Raw genomic sequence first — 18,312 nt, 5'->3', positions numbered from 1 at the left:
TATTTAAATATTGCACCTCGATACACCCGACTACAAAAGATGCAAATATTCACCAAGGTATAGAATATTAAATACTTTAATTAAATTACTTATTTTTTTAGTTTGAATCCAAGTCATCAAGAGTAAAAGGAGTGGCTTTTCACCCTAAACGACCATGGATTCTTACATCATTACATAACGGAACTATTCAATTATGGTAGACTTTTTTCCCATTTTTTTTGAAAAAAAAGAGCCAATATCTATAGGGATTATCGTATGGGAACATTGATTGACAGATTTGATGAACATGATGGTATATTTTAGTTTTTTATTGGAGTTTTCTACTTATTTTTATTTAGGTCCAGTTCGAGGTATATATTACTTATATTTAAGATAGTTTTATAAAATAGGACAGGAATTTCATTTCATTCCACACAGCCTCTATTTGTTTCAGGGGGAGATGATTATAAAATCCGTGTCTGGAATTATAAGTCAAGAAAACTTTTTTTTACACTGAATGGACATTTGGATTATGTCCGGACAGTCTTTTTTCACCATGAATATCCGTGGATTCTTTCATCTTCCGATGATCAAACAGTTCGTATATGGAATTGGCAATCTAGAAATTCAATTGCTATTCTTACGGGTCATAATCATTATGTTATGGTAATACACGAATTTATATTATTATTATTTACGTTATAAATTTACATCTATGTTTTATAGTGTGCACAATTCCATCCAAAAGAAGATTTTGTTGTTTCAGCTTCTCTAGATCAAACAATTCGTGTATGGGATATTTCTGGACTTCATAAAAAAAATACAATTATAAATTTTGAAAATCAATCGAATAAGTCACACAATCAATCTTCAGACATTTTTGGAAATAATGCAGTGGTTGTTAAATATGTTCTTGAAGGTCACGATCGTGGCGTTAACTGGGTTTGTTTTCATCCGACATTACCTCTTATTGTTTCTGCAGGTGATGACCGCTTAATTAAACTTTGGCGCATGAGTGGTATTTTTTATTTTTATATTTTATATTTGCATTCATTTTGTTAGATACAAAAGCATGGGAAGTAGATACATGTCGAGGACATTTTAATAATGTATCGTCTGTTATATTTCATCCTCATCAAGATCTTATTCTTTCTGTTGGAGAAGATAAATCAATACGTATTTGGGATCTTAACAAACGTACTAGTTTGCATTCATTTCGACGTGATAATGATAGGTTCTGGATTATTGCAGCACATCCTGAAATCAATCTTTTTGTCGCAGGTAATTTAGATTCTTTAATATATTTAATATTAACTTTGAAAAAGGCCATGATAATGGTGTTATGATTTTTAAACTAGAACGGGAAAGACCAGCATATACTATTTATCAAAATACTCTTTTCTTTATAAATAAAGAAAAATATATATGCTCATATGATTTAAAACAAAATGCCGGTGAGTCTTCTATTATTTCTTTCCAAAAACTTGGTAGTCGTTGGAAAAAACCACGTACTATATCATATAATCCAGCCCAAAGGATGATTTTAGCATGCTCACCAGTCGACAACGGTAGTTATGAAATTTTTCATTTAAAATCAAATGAAACGAACTCCTTGAATTTCACAGGGACTAAAAAAGACTCATCGTTTACATCAGAAGATGAAAATTCTGAAAAATTATCTGGTTCAGCCTCCTCAGCAATTTTTATAAGTCGCAATAGATTTGCTATTTTCGATAAATCGCGACAAACCATTGAAATTAAAGATCTATTAAATACTACTATAAAAACTATACAACTATTAGTCATTATCGATGACATTTTCCCAGCAGGAAATAGAAATATTATTATTTCCTCATCTTCATCGGTTATTTTATATGATATTCAGCAAAAAAGTATTATTACTCAGCTTTCTATTCCTCAAGTAAAATATGTTGTCTGGTCAAGTGATGGAGAGCATGTCGCTCTTCTTGGAAAACATACAATAACCATAGCGACAAAATTATTGAAGCAAGTATGTTCTTTACATGAAACAATGCGCATTAAAAGTGCATGTTGGAATGATTCAAGTGTTTTAATATATTCTACTCTTAATCATATTAAATATGCTCTTTTAAATGGGTACAGTTTTTTTAAATGATATCTTAAATTGTCTTAACAAAAATAGTGATAATGGCATTATTCGTACAATAAACCATCCCATATATCTCGTACAAGTAAAAGATAAAACTGTCTGTTCTCTTGATTGTGATTCAAAACTGGACTTTGTAAATATTGACACAACTGAATATCATTTCAAACTTTCATTAATAAATAAAAGTTATAATGAAATGCTACACATTATTCGAACATCGAATCTAGTAGGGCAAAGCATTATCAATTATGTTCAGGAGAAAGGATATCCAGAGGTATATCTACTACTATTTTAATTTTATTTAATTTCAAATATTAAAATATATAGATTGCTTTACAATTTGTTCAAGACCCACAAACTCGATTTGAACTTTCTCTAAAGTGTACTAATATCAAGCTTGCATTAAATATAGCTAAAAAAATCGATAAACCTGAAGTGTGGACTTCACTTGCTACTGAGGCACTGCTTCAAGGAAATCACCAAATTGCAGAAATATCATATCAAAAGCTTAAAAACTTTAGTAAACTTTCCATGTTATATCTTATAACGGGAAATACAGCTAAAATGGAGAAAATGCTAAAAATCGCTAAAAATAGAGGAGATTATACAAATCGATTTCATAATACTCTCTTTTTAGGAGATGTAGAATCTCGTATACAAATGTTTAAAGAGATTGATCAATGTATGTCTTTTTATATTAATACAATTTATTAATCAACTATAGATGCATTAGCATATGCTACTGCTAAAACATATGGACTTATGGACCATTGTAGTTCTATTTTAAAAGAAGCAGGTGTTTTAGAAAGTGATATTAAGATTCCATCTGGAATAGCTTTATTACCTCCAAAACCTTTATATAATACATTTGAAGCAAACTGGCCTTTAAAACCTATGACACAAACCTGGATTGAAAAAGCCTTGTTTAATCAACTCGATTTAATGACAATAGAAGATGAATATTCTCAATACGATAATGTCGATACTGCAACTAATCTAAATAAGTCTAATGTAGAACAAAATCAAAAGAATACTGTAACTGAAGATTTAGATGAGGGATGGAACATAGATGATGATATAGTTTCAAATGCAGACATTCAAATTAGTGAAGATATTAAAACTGAAATAGACATTTCTTCTGGAATTAAAGAAACTGATCTTTGGATTAGAAACTCTCCTCTTGCCGCAGATCATATTGCAGCAGGATCTTTTGAAACCGCAATACAAGTAAGAAAATTTCCTTTGTGTTGATCGCTTATTTAATTATGAAAGCTACTTAACCGACAAATTGCAGCTGTTAATCTTAAACCCCTTAAACCAAAATTCATGATGATTTTTCAAGTATCAAGAGTATTTTTGCTTGCATCACCATCCTTACCATCCCTTTATTATTACCTTCGACGAACAAAAGAAACAGATTCAAAAAAGCCGCTTCCATATATTCCACTGAATCTAAATATGACTCGGAAACTTCTTGAAAACGCATATCAGTTCGTTAAAGCTAATAAATTACCAGAAGCTATCAATATTTTTCGTGATATATTATATAATCTTTTGTTGACAGTTATTTCTACAGAATCTGAAGAAGAGGAGGTATATAACATTAATATTATTATATATTTTCGCTAATTATCGTAGATAACTCAACTAATTGAAATGAGTCAACAATATATTGTCGGTTTGTCTATGGAGTTAAAAAGAAGAGAACTTCCTGCAGAATCCGTAGAACTTAATCTTGAGCTGGCAGTCTATTTCACTCACATTGCACTCCAGCCATCTCATAAGCAACTTGCATTACGACAAGCCATGAATTTATTATATAAAAACAAAAATCTATACAGTGCATCTCATTTTGCAACCCGATTACTAGAACTCAACCCGTCTAGCCAAATTGTAGAACAGGTATAATATGTCTTTATACGAAAAAAATTTAAACAATTATCAGGCACAAAAGATTCTTGCAATTGGAGACAGAAGCCCCAAAGATGCCATAAAAATAAACTATGACCCATTTACTGATTTTGATATATGTGCGAAATCATACACTCCTATATATAAGGGAAATCTTAAGGAAATATGTCCATTTTGTGGAGCAAAATATCTATTAAAATATAAAAAGACTCTCTGCGTAATTTGCAAAATATCAAGCATAGGTGCATCTGCTACAGGACGAAGAAACAGAATATCTACAAAATAGACTCTAATATTATATTCAATGTTTCGAGTAAGAGCTCGCGTCTTCCATTATTTAAAAATAAAAACAAATTTATATTACAATATAAATATTAAGGATTATATTTTCCAAACTTCTACACCTAATATGTCAAATCGTTCACCTGGCTTCACGCTATCACTAAGAGGATCATTATTAAAAGTTTGTGTTGAAGCTGATATTCCCTTTTCAAGCTGTCCATCTATCCATAATCCATATTTCCCATCGCCTCCACCAATTGATAAAAATGAATTATCGCATAAAACCATAAAATCGTTAATGCCGGTTGACATGAATGCTTTAAATCGAAATGCAGATCCATTTATGTTATCAAATGAATCATTTGAAAGAACTTTCCAAACAAAACTAAAATATTTAAAAACAAATCATATTAAAGATAGAAAATATACCATTCCCTAGAACCATAGTATGATGTACTTGGATGGAAATACTCATTGATAAACGCTCCAAAAATCTACTGAATATTTGTAAATTGAAATATAAATATTTAACTTACATTATTATTACTATCTTTAACAACCAAGACGAACCCAGGCCTAGAGCTAAATACACCTCTATTTTGGGACGATTTTAAATATAATGTAAGTAAACTTGAACCATGATGATCTAAAGAATAAACTAACTTCCATTTCTCTTGGAGTTGAAGACGACGAGGTATAAATTTCCGAATACCTTCTGCAAGCTCTCTAGTTAAATATACAGACGACTTCTCCTTATTATAACCATAAAATGAAATAGGAACAAGAGGAGGGAGAACAAAAGATCTTGATTTGCGTTTATTTGAACTACGTTTAAGATTTAAAAAACAAGAAAAAAAAGATTTAGAAGATCTCGGTTCCAAAACAATAAATTTAAAAATCCTATTAAGATATTAACCTAGTTTGTTCTTTCATTATTCTAGAGCCTTATCAACAAAATTAAAGATGTAATAAATATAAGAATAATTGATAATAACAAAGTTAAGATTTCCCAGTTTTCCAGTGTAGTCAAATATAATATAAATATATATAGAATAATACAAAACGGGCACTTTTTGTTTCCAATTAAATCCTTTTATTTCTGGCCTTTTGTTTTATAAAAAACAAATAATCGGCAATTAGTAAAATCTATTTTTAACAAGTTACCAAAAAAGCAAATAGAAATGAAAATAAAAAACCTTATATATTTTATATAAAAACCAATATATCTTGATACAATTAATAAAATTCATATAGAATTTTATTATAACTTAATCCTTAATATAATAATAAAAATCTTAAACAAAGAAAATAACCAATCTTTCAAATAGACTAAAACATGTCTCTTATTTCATTGTTTTTGTCTTATTTAATCCTAAAACGCAATCCATAATATTTTTTTTATTTTCTATATTATTTTTAGTTAAACCCAAAACAATGTCCATTTCACTAGTTTTAAGCGTATTTCCTGGTTCAAAATGATTCACTAATCCTAAAACTCTATCTATATTATCTTTTTTCTCACAAACATCTTGAGAATCAAGCATATTTTCATATTCTATCAGCTTTTGTAGCGCAGAAACTGGTTTATTCAAACAATTTGACATTTTATCATCAGATAAACGCTTATTAACCTCTTCTGTACTCTTATTATTTAATAAAAGCTTCGATAATTGTGAAAAACGCTCAGAATCTACTGTTTTTATGAATTTTTGTAATATTCGAAGTTTTGTCAGTTCTTGAGAGCTCCAAACTTCTTTTTCATCCTTAAAAAACGATAAAACTACATTCCTATGTAAGAAATAACACACTTAAATGTATTTAAAACCTTTTTTTCTCTTTCTTCTGAACTTTTTATGACTTTTTGTTAAAACATTCAAATATGATTGTTTTTCTTCAGAATTAACTCCATCTTCAACATTATAAAATACCCTCTCAGATGAGAGAGCTATATTAGTAGGAAATAACTCTGATCTCTCAAATTCATCAAGAAATAGTACTGTTTGTTTCTTTAAAAAATTCATTATTCGTTATCTCTGCAGCTACGATAAGACTCATACAAAAGACTATAAATTAAGAGATAAATAATTAAAAACTAATAGAAATAAGAGAAAAAAATAGAAATAAAATAGATCGTCTTTAATAATATTACGTTTATATTATTTTTTTTCTGAAAAAAATATTAAAAGCAAAGAAATCTAGAATGTCATTCAAAATTCTTAAATGATAATTAAAAAACTAAATTAAATCTATAAGTTTATTGTCATTTAAACAGAGTGTAATATATAAAGATTAAATATATATATATAAACCCGATAAATTATTAGATAAACTTATGAAATATTTTGAGAAATCTCTTCATCCATGTCGAATTGTATTTCATCATCAATTGTAGCAACAGATCGTTTAATAATATCGTTAGTACTGAGTAGTGAAGAATTCTTATTAAGATTTTCTAGTGATTTTTGCTCTGGTATAATAGAAATATCTTTGGAATGAAAAACATTATTTTTTGCCGAATTTAGCAATACGCTTGGTATCTGAAGCTCATTTGTTTGACAATAATTATAATCATTATGATAAGGTTGGATATGATCATGATATAGTACCGATCCAGGAGAACATTTCAAAGTCAAATTATCGGAGTAATCGTTATATTTAGAAAAAAATGTACAAAATCTGGAAGATGGAGATGTTCCAAAGCTGGATGGATTTGAAAGAAAATTAATATTAGAAGTTGTTTCATGCTCATCAGTTTTTTGAGATTGAGATTCATTAAAGGTATATGATTTTTGTGAAACAGGTAGGCGTAATTTATCATTAAATAAAGATTTAGGAGAAGTTTTACTATTACTTTGAAGGGTAGTTGAATTTTTCCACGGACCAGACCAATTGTCTTTAACCGAAAAATTGAATGATGTATCATGTAGATTATTATTTTCTGGATATTTTTTCGTAAAGATAGACTGTGTTGAATAATTTTCCGCTTTTAATGATCTTTCAGATTTTAATGAAAAGGAATCATCAGAAAAAATAGACTTTGAATTGTTTAAAAGAGGTGAAAAAGTGGTATTTCTATCCTGTAAAGGTGAATATATTGTACTTTGTCCAGAAAGAGATAAAGATGATATATCTGGACAATCAAATTTTGTAGAAACAGAGTTAACATAAGGTTCGTAAGACGAAAAATAAGATTTGTTATGATCAAAATTCGATGGTAACTGTATTTCATGTAAAGAAGCACTTTTAGCTAGTTTTAATGAGGGAGAAACAAGGTCTAGAAAAAAAGAAAAATCAATATAGTCTACACATAATAAAAGAATAATATAAATATACCAGAATTATTGTCAAGTGTTAAAGGATATGAAACCGGTGTATGGTTTTCCTTTAAAAACAACGTATGTGGGATTGACAATTCATGATCCATAAAAAAATTATATTCCTTATGTGGAGTTGAAACATTTTGAAGCGTTTCTTGCAGAAGACCATTATAAACTCCCGAAGTATTCGACTGTATTTCATTCATAACCCCATAATTTAAACCATATGGAAATCCATGCGTCTGACCATCAATGCGCTTCTCCTCGTCAATATAAACGTGCGCCAACGCACATTTTGTCCCAAATTTACAATTTCCTGACCATATCAGCCATTCATCCTATCCATACTTCAAACCCTTCAACCCTTTTGAAAATATTTACACGGAGCACGTTCTAAATCCAAATCCAAATTATGGGAGAACGGACAATTCTTTCCAGCTACCCACAATCAGCCTCAATTCCAAAGCTTTTTTTCTTATAAAAAATCCATAGGAGCCCTCCAAATTCCCTTTTCTATTTAAAAAAAACATACCCGTACAAACTCCCTGCTTATGAAACTTACACGGAACATGCTGCAAATCTATAAAAAATTCAATTAACTAATTTTTCCACATTTTTTCTCATTTCTTACTTTTCAATGATCCTCGACTTTCTGGAAAATAAACACTTTCTACTCCCTTAAACTTCTCCAAATTCACAACACGGCTTCTTCCCTTTATCCTAGGAAGGCCTGGTCCATAGCTAGGCGCCATTCTTTACTATCTTTATATTATAAATTTTTGGCTTTCTTAATAAAAAGTGCGGTTCAGACACTGACAATGTAGAAAAAATTGATAAGCCAAATTTTATATAGAAAAAAGACAGTAAACATATAAATAAAAGACAAAAAAAAAGAAAATAAATAAAAAAAATAAGAAATAACAATAAGGTTTTTAAGAATATTAAAAAAAATGTTTAAAAATAAATGCGTAGAAATATATGAAATAGATATAAAAGAATTAGCAAAAACATAAAAAAGAAGATAAAGGTCTAAGAAACAGATTGAAAGAATATTAAAGAAAAAAATTATCGAATACCAGAAAGAGGATCAATATTAAAGTCAATAACATCATCTTCGATGCCTAAACGTTCCTAAAAAGAAAATTAATAAGATTTTATTAAAATTATTTTTAAAGAATTATAATATACTTTAAGTTCAGCTGGAGAAGATTCTCCTTCAGAAATTGCATCCCATAAATTACGAAAAAGAGTTTTTCTATCTTTCCACATTTTACGCATGTGTTCATAATTTTTTTGAATGATTTCTTTTTCTTCTAGAGAAATTAACCTAGCAGTTCCAGATTGTAAGGAATTTAATCGGTTATTTAATGTAGTAATCTTGATTTATTAAATTAATAAAAGACAAGATGATAATTACACGTTGATCTAAATCTTTTGACATTGTTTGTAATTCAGCGGTGGTTTTTTGTACCATTAATGATTGAAGTGCTAGAAAAGTTAAACTTTGATTTTTATTAATCTAAATAATACCTTGTTTCATTTGTTTATTTTTTTCTTGAGTTTCATTAATTTGTTGCCGAAGCTCTTCAATACGTGTATCCATAATGGCCAATTCTTCTGACGAGGGATTTTCAAACTGTTCCTATTCATTATATTATTATTTTTCACATCTTTTTTCATTAGGTCACCTGATCAATGACATAAACTGACTGTTTCCCTAAGAAAATTTAACATATCTCCTTTAGAACTCATTCATCAATGATTAATTTTCTTTACCATACGTTTTACAACGAATCTCTCCTCTTTCGCTTAATGTTGTTAAAATCTTTGCTAAAGCTGTTTTTGGAATAGCATTATGTAAATTCAAACAAATATCAGCTTTAAAACCATCTTAGATATCAAAATTACAATATATATATAAATTTACTTGCTGAATAAGGTCGATTTGTTTTTCTTAAGTAATCTAAAACTAATGTTTCTATAGAAGAAAAGTATTAATATAAAAGAGATATTTATTTAGTTTTTTGAAAGGAATTACCATCATCTCGCTTATTTGACTGTGGTTTTGATTTTGTCATTTTATTGGACGTTATCAGTTGTCTGTACGATCACGATTCTAACGACATAAATTTTAAATAAAAAGAAGATATGAGAAAAGGAGGGAAAAAAGCAATAAAATACAAATAAAACAGGAGAAATAAGAATAACATTAGTACATAACACTTCTAAAGAAAAAAAGAACGAAAAAACTGGTAAAAAAACGGGCAAAAGACAAGAAAAAAATGTTTCGTTCTCTTGCACCAAGCCATAGAAAACAAAAGAATTTAATTGAGAAGAACGAAGTTAATTATGAGAATAATGAAAGAGGTCCATTGATAGAAATTGGTAATGGATTATCAAAAGCGTTTAAAGTTCCATCCTATAAAAAAAATCCAGGTTTAGAGGAAGGACGATTAAGAAAGAAATTGAAAATATATAATGAAATAAGGGAAGAAGAAAAAGAAAAGAAATTATTTAGAAAGAATTCATTAGTTCAAATTAGAGATGCAAGAGAAGTATTAAAGCAAAAATTTATAATACCTATGAAGGATAAAGAAAAAGAAAATAAATATGATAAAAATAGGGTACCGCCAACATTAGGAACACTTAGACCAGTAAAACTAATACCTAAACCTCTTTATGATCCTCATGGAGAGTTTTCTATTGTATTATATGATCCAACAATAGATTCTTTTTTAAAGGAAGAAGATGAAGTAGAAATACATAAAAGTATATCAAAAATACATAAACCGTTAGCAGAAATACTTGGTATTAAAAAGGAAAAAAATTATACAAATGTAGCAGTTGTAATTGATCCTAAATTATCGAAAATGCTTCGTCCTCATCAAATCGAAGGTGTTAAAGTAAATATTCGGTGAAAAAAAAGAATTTTAATCTTATTTTTTTCTAGTTTCTTTACAAATGTGTAACAGGAATAATTGATCCACGTGCAAATGGATGTATTATGGCAGATGAAATGGGTCTTGGCAAAACAGTTAGAATAATTTATATGGTAAAAAATCTAACAATTATTAGCTTCAATGTATTACACTTATGTGGACGCTGCTTAAACAATCGCCTCAGGCTAAACATTCAACTATTGAAAAAGCTATTATAGTATGTCCATCATCTCTTGTTAAAAATTGGGAAAATGAATTAGGTAAATAAAAAATCTATTGTGATTCTCTAATCAAATATCAGACAAATGGCTTGGAAAAGGAACAATTAATTCACTTTCTATAGGAAAAAAGACTACACGAGAACAACTTTCAACTTCTTTGTCTAAATGGGCATCTGCTACGGGAAAAGATATCGTACAACCTAGTTTGATCTTATTGCATATTTTAATAATATATTTAATTTTATATAGTACTCATCATTTCGTATGAAACATTAAGGATGAATATTGATCAACTGAAAAAGTGTAAAATTGGTCTTCTTTTATGCGACGAAGGACATCGACTGAAAAATAGTGAATCTTTAACTTTTTCAGCTTTGGATTCTTTAAAAGTACAACGTCGAATCATTTTATCAGGAACACCTATACAAGTATCATATATTTAAAACAATTATTAATCTCATTTCTCTAGAATGATTTATCTGAATATTTTTCACTTATTAATTTTGTAAATCCAGGATTACTGGGTTCTCGCAATGAATTTCGTAAAACATATGAACTTCCTATTTTAAAAGGACGGGATGCACTAGGAACAGATAAAGATCGTGAAATCGGTGATCAAAAACTTGAAGAACTTAGCGTTTTGGTAAATAAGTTCATTATTCGTAGAACTAATGATCTCTTATCGAAATATCTTCCTGTCAAGTATGAACATGTCGTGTTTTGTAATCTTAGCCCTTTTCAAAAAAAATTATATCAAAATTTCATATCAAGTTGCGAAATTAATAATCTCATAAAAGGTATTGAAAGTCAACCATTAAAAGCTATAGATTTTTTGAAAAAACTGTGCAATCACCCTAGTTTGCTAGATCTAAAAGAAGATTTAAAGGGATTTGAACATTGCTTTCCAAGCGATTTTTTTTCTAAAAATGCACGTGGGAGAAATAATGATATAAAAATTGAATATTCAGGAAAAATGATGCTTCTTGATCGGTAATTTAAATACATTGTTAATATTTTGCCAATTTTGTAGTATGCTTGCGAAAATTCGAAAAGATACTAATGATAAAATTGTTCTTATCAGTAATTATACACAAACATTAAATCTCCTTGAAAAATTATGCAGATTTAGAAGGTAAATTACAGAAATAGTATTTACATTTTCTCCTTAAATTTTGAAGATATGGAACATTACGTCTTGATGGAACAATGAGTACTAATAAAAGGCAAAAACTCGTTGATAAATTTAATGATCCCGAAGGAGAAGAGTTTGTTTTTTTATTAAGTAGTAAAGCTGGCGGTTGTGGACTTAATCTTATCGGAGCAAACAGATTAATTTTATTTGACCCTGGTTTGTAATATTAATTATTTTTTAATTGCTTACTTTTTTTTATAGACTGGAATCCTGCTGCTGATCAACAAGCATTAGCTCGTGTTTGGAGAGATGGACAAAAAAAAGATTGTTAGTAAAAAATAACTTACTTCTTATTATTTATTCTACTAGGCTTTGTTTATCGTTTTATTACAACTGGAACCATTGAAGAAAAGATTTTTCAACGTCAATCTCATAAACAATCTTTATCCTCTTGTGTAGTTGATGATGCACAAAACGTAGAAAGACATTTTTCTCTTGATAACTTGCGACAATTATTTGAACTCAATTTAAATACATTATCTGATACCCATGACACATTCAAATGTAAAAGGTGCAAAGATAATAAACAATTCATCAAAGCGCCTGCCCTTCTTTATGGTGATACTAGCACGTATATCATATTTATTCTTAATTCCTTTTTTTAATATAAATTACAGTTGGAATCATTTTTCTAAAGCTTCTCTAGAAAAAATTAATGATTTTTTACTTCGGCAGGAAATAAATAATGATGTCCTTTCATTCGTTTTTCAATATATTAGTCATTAATCTTTTTGTGAATAAATTTTTGATCAAAAATATTATTTTCAATTGTAAATCATCAAATTCATATGTTCATCCATTTTCTTTATATGTTAATCTTTATCAACTCCTTAAGATAAAATACTACTTAAGTATTAAGGACAAGATATTAATAAAACATATAAATAATCTATATTTTTATTCACTTATTAATCTAATCTACGATAATCACAGAATACTAGAGTTATCTAGATAAATCATAAAAGCAAGATTTTTAAAAGAATTGATGGGTAAATCAATATTTGAAGATATAAAAAATATAGATTTACAAAGGTAAATACGTTTTTCTTAAAAAACTGGGTTTAAAAATGTTAAAAGACGCCCTTTACGAACATATCAAAGACAAAGACAAAAAACACCAGATTTTGTGACAATTAAAGAAAAAAGAAGCGAAATAAAAACGTAAAATATATTTAAATATAGAATTCTATGTCTAAATTCTGTTATCAGGCCTTTATCCGTGCCTTTAAAGCGTTATTATGGTGAAAATTTTGAAGTAGATGATCCGCGTAAAATACTTTCTTCTCCAATTAAATCAACCACTTTAATAGAAAAGACCCGTGTATATGAGTTCAAATTTGGTAAAAAAAAGGATAATTACAAGAGGAGAAAATTATTTGAAACAAAATCAAAATTTACGCAACTCTGTTTAGATTTACTTCCTTCTAGAATTACATGCTCTGAATGCGGCATGTCTTATACAAGAGGATCAGCAGCTGATGAAACAATTCATTCAAAATTTCATGCAAAATCTATCAAAGGAATTGATTACCCAATTACAAATTCTATTAAAGAAGTTTGGAAAGAAAATTTCACTTCAAATAAAATTATTATGATTACTATGTCTTCACCACTTAGTGAAATAAAAAAAGCAAAAAAAGTTTTAAGTGTTGTTGACTTAGAACTTGGAAGTGCGAGTCCATTTCCTAGTTCTATGAATGAACACAATCATTTAGTAAAACAATATAAATTTTTTCTTTATTTAAAAGGAAAAAAGTGTATAGGTCTTATTTTAGTGGAACCTATTCAGTCGGCATATCCAGTTTATCCTTCATCCTCACAATCAAGTTCTATTACTTTAGAACCAGAAGCTTTATCAACTTATATTATGGGTGTTTCACGTATATGGGTATGTAAAACCTATAGAAGAGAAAAAATTGCTACTTTGTTACTGGATATTGCCTGCAACCATTTTATTTATGGAATAACTGTTAAAAAACATGAAGTAGCCTTTAGTCAACCTAGCGAAAGTGGAAAACTATTTATTGAAAACTGGACTGGCAAAAAATTCAGCGTTTATATAGAAAATTAAAGAATTGAAATTTAAACGGATATATAGACAATATAGAAACATTATTTGTTTTTTTTTTAATATTAACCATACTAATTTATAACAATAAGTTTGTTTTTTTCGACACATCTTATACATCTATATTGTTCATAATAAAATGGTATACTTCATGAATGGTCGAAATATATGTCTTTGCGATAATAAAAACAATTATTTTTCATATTTTTTTAAGTTATAAAACGACTTTTTTCAAAAAAAAAATCGAATTTGAATAAAATGAGACAAAACTTTAAAGGTATTGTTGTTTCATCAGGACTAATGAAGAAGACTGTTAAAGTCAAAGTAATTCGAAAGATTTTACATCCAAAAGTTCATAAGGTATGTATCTTAATTGTTTTTTTTTTCAATAAAAATAAAAAATTAATCATAAAATAGTTAATTACTTTACACAAAAATTATTTAGCACATGACGAAGGTTCTGTATGCAAAAATGGTGATTTAGTAAGAATAGAAGCATGTCGGCCATTATCTGCTAGAAAACGATTTTCTGTTGCGGAGATTCTTCAAAAAGCTAAAATTTCTCAAGATACAATAGATCAAGCAAATGATTTAACACTTAACAAGTAGCCAACTATATATATATATATATAATTTTCAAAGATCTATTATTAAGGTCATAAAATCCTCTATATATTTATAAGTATGCATCTACACCTATAAAACATGAACATATTCTATAAACATTTATATACAAATATATATTTGTATATAAGCTAAGACGTTAAAAAAAGAGAAATTATAGGAATACGTAAGCCTTTTCATAACACCGATGGATTCAATTGTTTAAATGGTTTCGCAAATATAAAAAGAACTGAAATTAAGAATAATGATAAATGATTAATTTATAAAACATTATTGCAACATTATAGCACTATTAAAAACAGTATCTTTTTAATATTGATATGTTTATCTGTCTTCGAATTATATATATAATAAAACCATCAAGATAGAGACCAATAATAAAACAAAATTAACATCAACAAAGAGCTTCGTAATGTTTCTGAGCATCAATCTTATCAAGTTCATATTGTTCAATATTCGGGTTCGATTCTATCATGGGAAGGTTTTGCCAGCTTCCAAAGAAAATAGGTTTTAATTCTCTTTGCATACATATCCATTCACCACCCAAACATATAAATATACAACTGATAATCTGGACAATCCACCAATATGTATTAGTTGGTAAGGAACCAGAATAAAAGAAAACAATAATGAAGTGGATAAAATGCATTGTCAATGTGAAATCAAGCACCTGCTTTGATCGTCGAACAACAAAAAAAATAATAAGAACACTTTTAAAACTTAGTACATGATATAGCATAATTTCAACCTTTTGGAAACGTACCCAAATATACTATTTATATCCCAAACCAAACCAGTAACAGCTGACTCATTATTATCAAGTGTTATTTTATGAAAATCAAAAATATAATCTAAAGAAACCGGTTTTTCTAAAACATAAAGCATGAACTGTATAAGAACTGTCTGAGAAAGATAGAATAAAGATTGGAATGCGATAATTTGAGATATAATCAAAGCGAAATCAAGTGAATTTCTGCGAGAAATCATCACTAAGATATATTAAAAACAAAAGAAATTGCACAAAAATAAACTATATATATAAATTATCAAAAAGTACTTTTATAGAAATGGCAATACGCACGGCGCTGCCAAGAATTACTAAATATCTGAATCAACGTCTATATCTTTATTAATCATCGTCGGTCATTTTTATGCGGGTAAATCTGGGGAATAGGAGGGTTAGGGCAAAAGACTAAATTTAAAAATGGATTAAAGATAAATGATGTTACATATGAAATAGCAAGATTTTAATGGGGGTTCTTAATATTTCATGACTAACTAATACTGTTTGCTTGTCTGTAATTTTCAGGTATTACGATAGGCGTATCCATAGTAACAAGCAACCTCCAAAAAAAAAAAAGATATAAAGGTAGATTAAATTTAAAAGAAAAAACATAATTAAGCAGTAATTCGAACTTATTTAAGACGTTGTATCTGTTTTTAAGGATAATGAAGTATAACTATATTTTTTTTCCCAAAAAAAAAGAGCTAAAAAAAAATAAAGTATAGTCCGAGAAATTACTCGAATTAACGCAGCTCAAATTGGAGCATCAGAATCAGAATCATGGCACGCTCAAGTACGTCTCATGCTCTATGGACATTTTTTGATGTTTTTTTTAGTATAAAGATAGTGCATATATTTATATTGGCGGCTTACCATATGAATTAACAGAAGGAGATATTATTTGTATTTTTAGCCAGTAAGAACAGTTGTATAGAAAATAAATAGTTTATTTATTATGAAGGTATGGGGAGCCATTGGATATAAATCTTGTGCGAGACAAAAAAACGGGGAAATCTAAGGGATTTTGTTTTTTAAAATATGAAGATCAACGTTCAACAATTCTTGCGGTTGATAATATGAGTGGAGCAAAAGTATAACAACGGAGTATATAAAAATTTATTCATTGTTTTTTTATAGGTTCTTGGAAGGACATTAAGAGTCGATCATGTTTTGAATTATAGACATCCTAAACAAAATAGCGATGACGAAGAATCAGGAAAACTGGGAATGAATGCAGCACCACCAATTTTGTATCAAGGTATGTGATTATTTTTATATATTAAATTTTAACATATAAAGATATACAAAAAACAAAAAAAGAGTCGGATGAGGAGGATTATGGTAAAGGAATCGATATAGATGATCCAATGCGTTCATATATTATAAAAAAACGTAAAAGGGAATCAAAAAAGGCAAAAAAAAGCAAAAAAAAAAGTCATTCGGATGAAGAAAATCAAAGTAATCATGGAAATCATCGAAAAAATCATGAGAAAAGTAAATATGAAAAAGATAAAAACGACAAATAAATCAAGATTTTAATAATAGTATGGAATAATTTTTAATATTTTCAAATAAAACTATTTAGAAAGTTAACATGAATTGTTAAAAATTTTAAATGAATAATTTTATTTCTTCGAAATCTAAGTTTATACAAATAATCAAATATATTAATATCTGAGCATTTTCAGATATTCAAAAGAAAAGGGAGACTTTATTTGAAATCATTTTCAATAGGAATTCCAGTAATTTCGGCATATTGTTTATAACCATCATATTTTATAAGGCTAAGATTGTATTTTTTCATGATTGAACTAAAGCCATTATTACTATATAACTTACAATTTTTATCATACGGCGTAATAAATCTTCCGCCAATAAAATGTCGTCCTTTAAAATATTGACTGCATGGTTTTGGCGCGGTTAGTGAAACAAGAAAAGTTGGATTCCATTGAACGGTTCCTCCATTTTCGAAAGGATCTGTAATAAAAGTGTTAGAATTTGAACAAATATTTCATAAATTACTTTTTTCAATATCCCAACCAGACGGTATATCAATACTTGTGACAGGTATTTTCGTATGTTTAAGCATCTAGAAAAAATTACAAAAAAACATAAAAATGCAAATATAAGTAAACAATTACTTCAATCACTTCAATAAATGGATCCCTTATTTCGCCTGAAAAGTTAAAACCAAAAATTGCATCAATAATATGATCTGTTTCTTTCATCGCTAATGAAATATTACTAACAAAAGGAATTGACAGTTCATCAAGTTGGATACACAATCTCTACAATTAATTCATTATTTTCAATCCTACATTAATTTTCGCATACATCAAATAGCTCATTTTTACCCTTCTTTGGATAATAAATTGACAATTTATAACCATAATGCCAAAGATGTCTTGCAGCAACAAGACCTATATTTAAACATCAATAATTCAAACTTATTCAAATCCATTCTAAACCATCTCCTCCATTATTTCCTTAAAATATTAATATAAATTATTTCATTTTTCATGATTTTTCTCCGAAAACTTACCTGGTCCTGCAAGAACTAAGATACGAGAACCCTTTTCCAAAGGATGAACATCATAAATAACCTGAGAAACACTTAAACCCGCCAATTCCATCAATCTTAATAAATTATTTATTTTTTTTTTCTAAAAAAAAATCCTTACTGATCAATTGAAAAACCCTTAAGAAAAAGCTCTTTATCAACCAAACAAGATAGATCTCTATTCAATGACTAAATATTCTTTTAAATTTATCTTTTTTTAAAATTTTTTTAAAAAACCTGAAAAACCATTTTTCAATATTTTTATCTTTAATCTTATCTTTTTAAAGTTCTGGTTAATCAAATT

The 18,312-nt window shown here is 28.1% G+C and overlaps 11 protein-coding genes across 11 annotated transcripts; 5 read left to right on the top strand and 6 right to left on the bottom strand.

Moving 5' to 3' along the window:
• Positions 1-39: 39 nt before the first annotated feature.
• Positions 40-4,307, top strand: PNEG_03223 (hypothetical protein; the record flags this gene model as incomplete). The annotated part of the gene is made up of 14 exons (XM_007877095.1): positions 40-57; positions 102-196; positions 246-292; positions 339-350; positions 395-645; positions 706-997; positions 1,042-1,260; positions 1,305-2,097; positions 2,144-2,384; positions 2,438-2,792; positions 2,835-3,337; positions 3,383-3,703; positions 3,749-4,012; positions 4,056-4,307. The coding sequence occupies 14 exons, from the start codon at positions 40-42 to the stop codon at positions 4,305-4,307; spliced, it is 3,663 nt and encodes a 1,220-aa protein (XP_007875286.1).
• A 95-nt stretch (positions 4,308-4,402) lies between these two features.
• Positions 4,403-5,236, bottom strand: PNEG_03222 (hypothetical protein; the record flags this gene model as incomplete). Its single annotated transcript, XM_007877094.1, has 4 exons — positions 4,403-4,688; positions 4,733-4,797; positions 4,840-5,128; positions 5,220-5,236. The coding sequence occupies 4 exons, from the start codon at positions 5,234-5,236 to the stop codon at positions 4,403-4,405; spliced, it is 657 nt and encodes a 218-aa protein (XP_007875285.1).
• A 269-nt stretch (positions 5,237-5,505) lies between these two features.
• On the bottom strand, positions 5,506-6,324 carry PNEG_03221 (hypothetical protein; the record flags this gene model as incomplete). Its single annotated transcript, XM_007877093.1, has 2 exons — positions 5,506-6,083; positions 6,129-6,324. 2 exons carry the CDS (start codon positions 6,322-6,324, stop codon positions 5,647-5,649), a joined length of 633 nt encoding a protein of 210 aa, XP_007875284.1. The 3' UTR covers positions 5,506-5,646.
• Positions 6,325-6,633: 309 nt separating this feature from the next.
• On the bottom strand, positions 6,634-8,421 carry PNEG_03220 (hypothetical protein; the record flags this gene model as incomplete). The annotated part of the gene is made up of 3 exons (XM_007877092.1): positions 8,252-8,421; positions 7,637-8,200; positions 6,634-7,577 (listed from the first exon to the last, which is right to left on the bottom strand). The coding sequence occupies exons 2-3, from the start codon at positions 7,824-7,826 to the stop codon at positions 6,634-6,636; spliced, it is 1,134 nt and encodes a 377-aa protein (XP_007875283.1). The 5' UTR covers positions 7,827-8,200; positions 8,252-8,421.
• A 170-nt stretch (positions 8,422-8,591) lies between these two features.
• Positions 8,592-9,700, bottom strand: PNEG_03219 (hypothetical protein; the record flags this gene model as incomplete). Its single annotated transcript, XM_007877091.1, has 8 exons — positions 8,592-8,751; positions 8,809-8,997; positions 9,038-9,108; positions 9,151-9,262; positions 9,309-9,337; positions 9,397-9,498; positions 9,548-9,598; positions 9,659-9,700. Coding segments are annotated over 8 exons (662 nt in total), but the record flags the coding sequence as incomplete, so codon positions are not given.
• A 202-nt stretch (positions 9,701-9,902) lies between these two features.
• PNEG_03218 (hypothetical protein) lies at positions 9,903-12,698 on the top strand (the record flags this gene model as incomplete). Its single annotated transcript, XM_007877090.1, has 11 exons — positions 9,903-10,523; positions 10,571-10,654; positions 10,696-10,819; positions 10,861-10,983; positions 11,030-11,208; positions 11,250-11,770; positions 11,811-11,912; positions 11,959-12,128; positions 12,174-12,239; positions 12,282-12,543; positions 12,590-12,698. 11 exons carry the CDS (start codon positions 9,903-9,905, stop codon positions 12,696-12,698), a joined length of 2,361 nt encoding a protein of 786 aa, XP_007875281.1.
• Positions 12,699-12,909: 211 nt separating this feature from the next.
• PNEG_03217 (hypothetical protein) lies at positions 12,910-14,043 on the top strand (the record flags this gene model as incomplete). Its single annotated transcript, XM_007877089.1, has 3 exons — positions 12,910-13,004; positions 13,050-13,133; positions 13,182-14,043. The coding sequence occupies exons 1-3, from the start codon at positions 12,958-12,960 to the stop codon at positions 14,041-14,043; spliced, it is 993 nt and encodes a 330-aa protein (XP_007875280.1). The 5' UTR covers positions 12,910-12,957.
• A 233-nt stretch (positions 14,044-14,276) lies between these two features.
• Positions 14,277-14,651, top strand: PNEG_03216 (30S ribosomal protein S17). The gene is made up of 2 exons (XM_007877088.1): positions 14,277-14,400; positions 14,458-14,651. Exons 1-2 carry the CDS (start codon positions 14,299-14,301, stop codon positions 14,647-14,649), a joined length of 294 nt encoding a protein of 97 aa, XP_007875279.1. The 5' UTR covers positions 14,277-14,298; the 3' UTR covers positions 14,650-14,651.
• Positions 14,652-15,058: 407 nt separating this feature from the next.
• Positions 15,059-15,762, bottom strand: PNEG_03215 (hypothetical protein; the record flags this gene model as incomplete). The annotated part of the gene is made up of 2 exons (XM_007877087.1): positions 15,428-15,762; positions 15,059-15,374 (listed from the first exon to the last, which is right to left on the bottom strand). The coding sequence occupies exons 1-2, from the start codon at positions 15,649-15,651 to the stop codon at positions 15,059-15,061; spliced, it is 540 nt and encodes a 179-aa protein (XP_007875278.1). The 5' UTR covers positions 15,652-15,762.
• Positions 15,763-16,012: 250 nt separating this feature from the next.
• PNEG_03214 (hypothetical protein) lies at positions 16,013-17,922 on the top strand. Its single transcript, XM_007877086.1, has 7 exons — positions 16,013-16,118; positions 16,169-16,241; positions 16,285-16,364; positions 16,410-16,539; positions 16,586-16,706; positions 16,748-16,992; positions 17,034-17,922. Exons 1-6 carry the CDS (start codon positions 16,114-16,116, stop codon positions 16,972-16,974), a joined length of 636 nt encoding a protein of 211 aa, XP_007875277.1. The 5' UTR covers positions 16,013-16,113; the 3' UTR covers positions 16,975-16,992; positions 17,034-17,922.
• On the bottom strand, positions 17,160-18,257 carry PNEG_03213 (YjeF family domain-containing protein; the record flags this gene model as incomplete). The annotated part of the gene is made up of 9 exons (XM_007877085.1): positions 17,160-17,259; positions 17,302-17,425; positions 17,471-17,537; positions 17,590-17,736; positions 17,783-17,868; positions 17,917-17,934; positions 17,991-18,085; positions 18,130-18,197; positions 18,246-18,257. The coding sequence occupies 9 exons, from the start codon at positions 18,255-18,257 to the stop codon at positions 17,160-17,162; spliced, it is 717 nt and encodes a 238-aa protein (XP_007875276.1).
• Positions 18,258-18,312: the final 55 nt, after the last annotated feature.

The sequence above is a fragment of the Pneumocystis murina genome (genome assembly GCF_000349005.2).
Source record: "Pneumocystis murina B123 chromosome Unknown supercont1.10, whole genome shotgun sequence".
NCBI lineage: Eukaryota > Fungi > Ascomycota > Pneumocystomycetes > Pneumocystales > Pneumocystaceae > Pneumocystis > Pneumocystis murina.
Note: the sequence above shows the minus strand (reverse complement) of the source record. Positions and strands in the feature narration are given on the sequence as shown.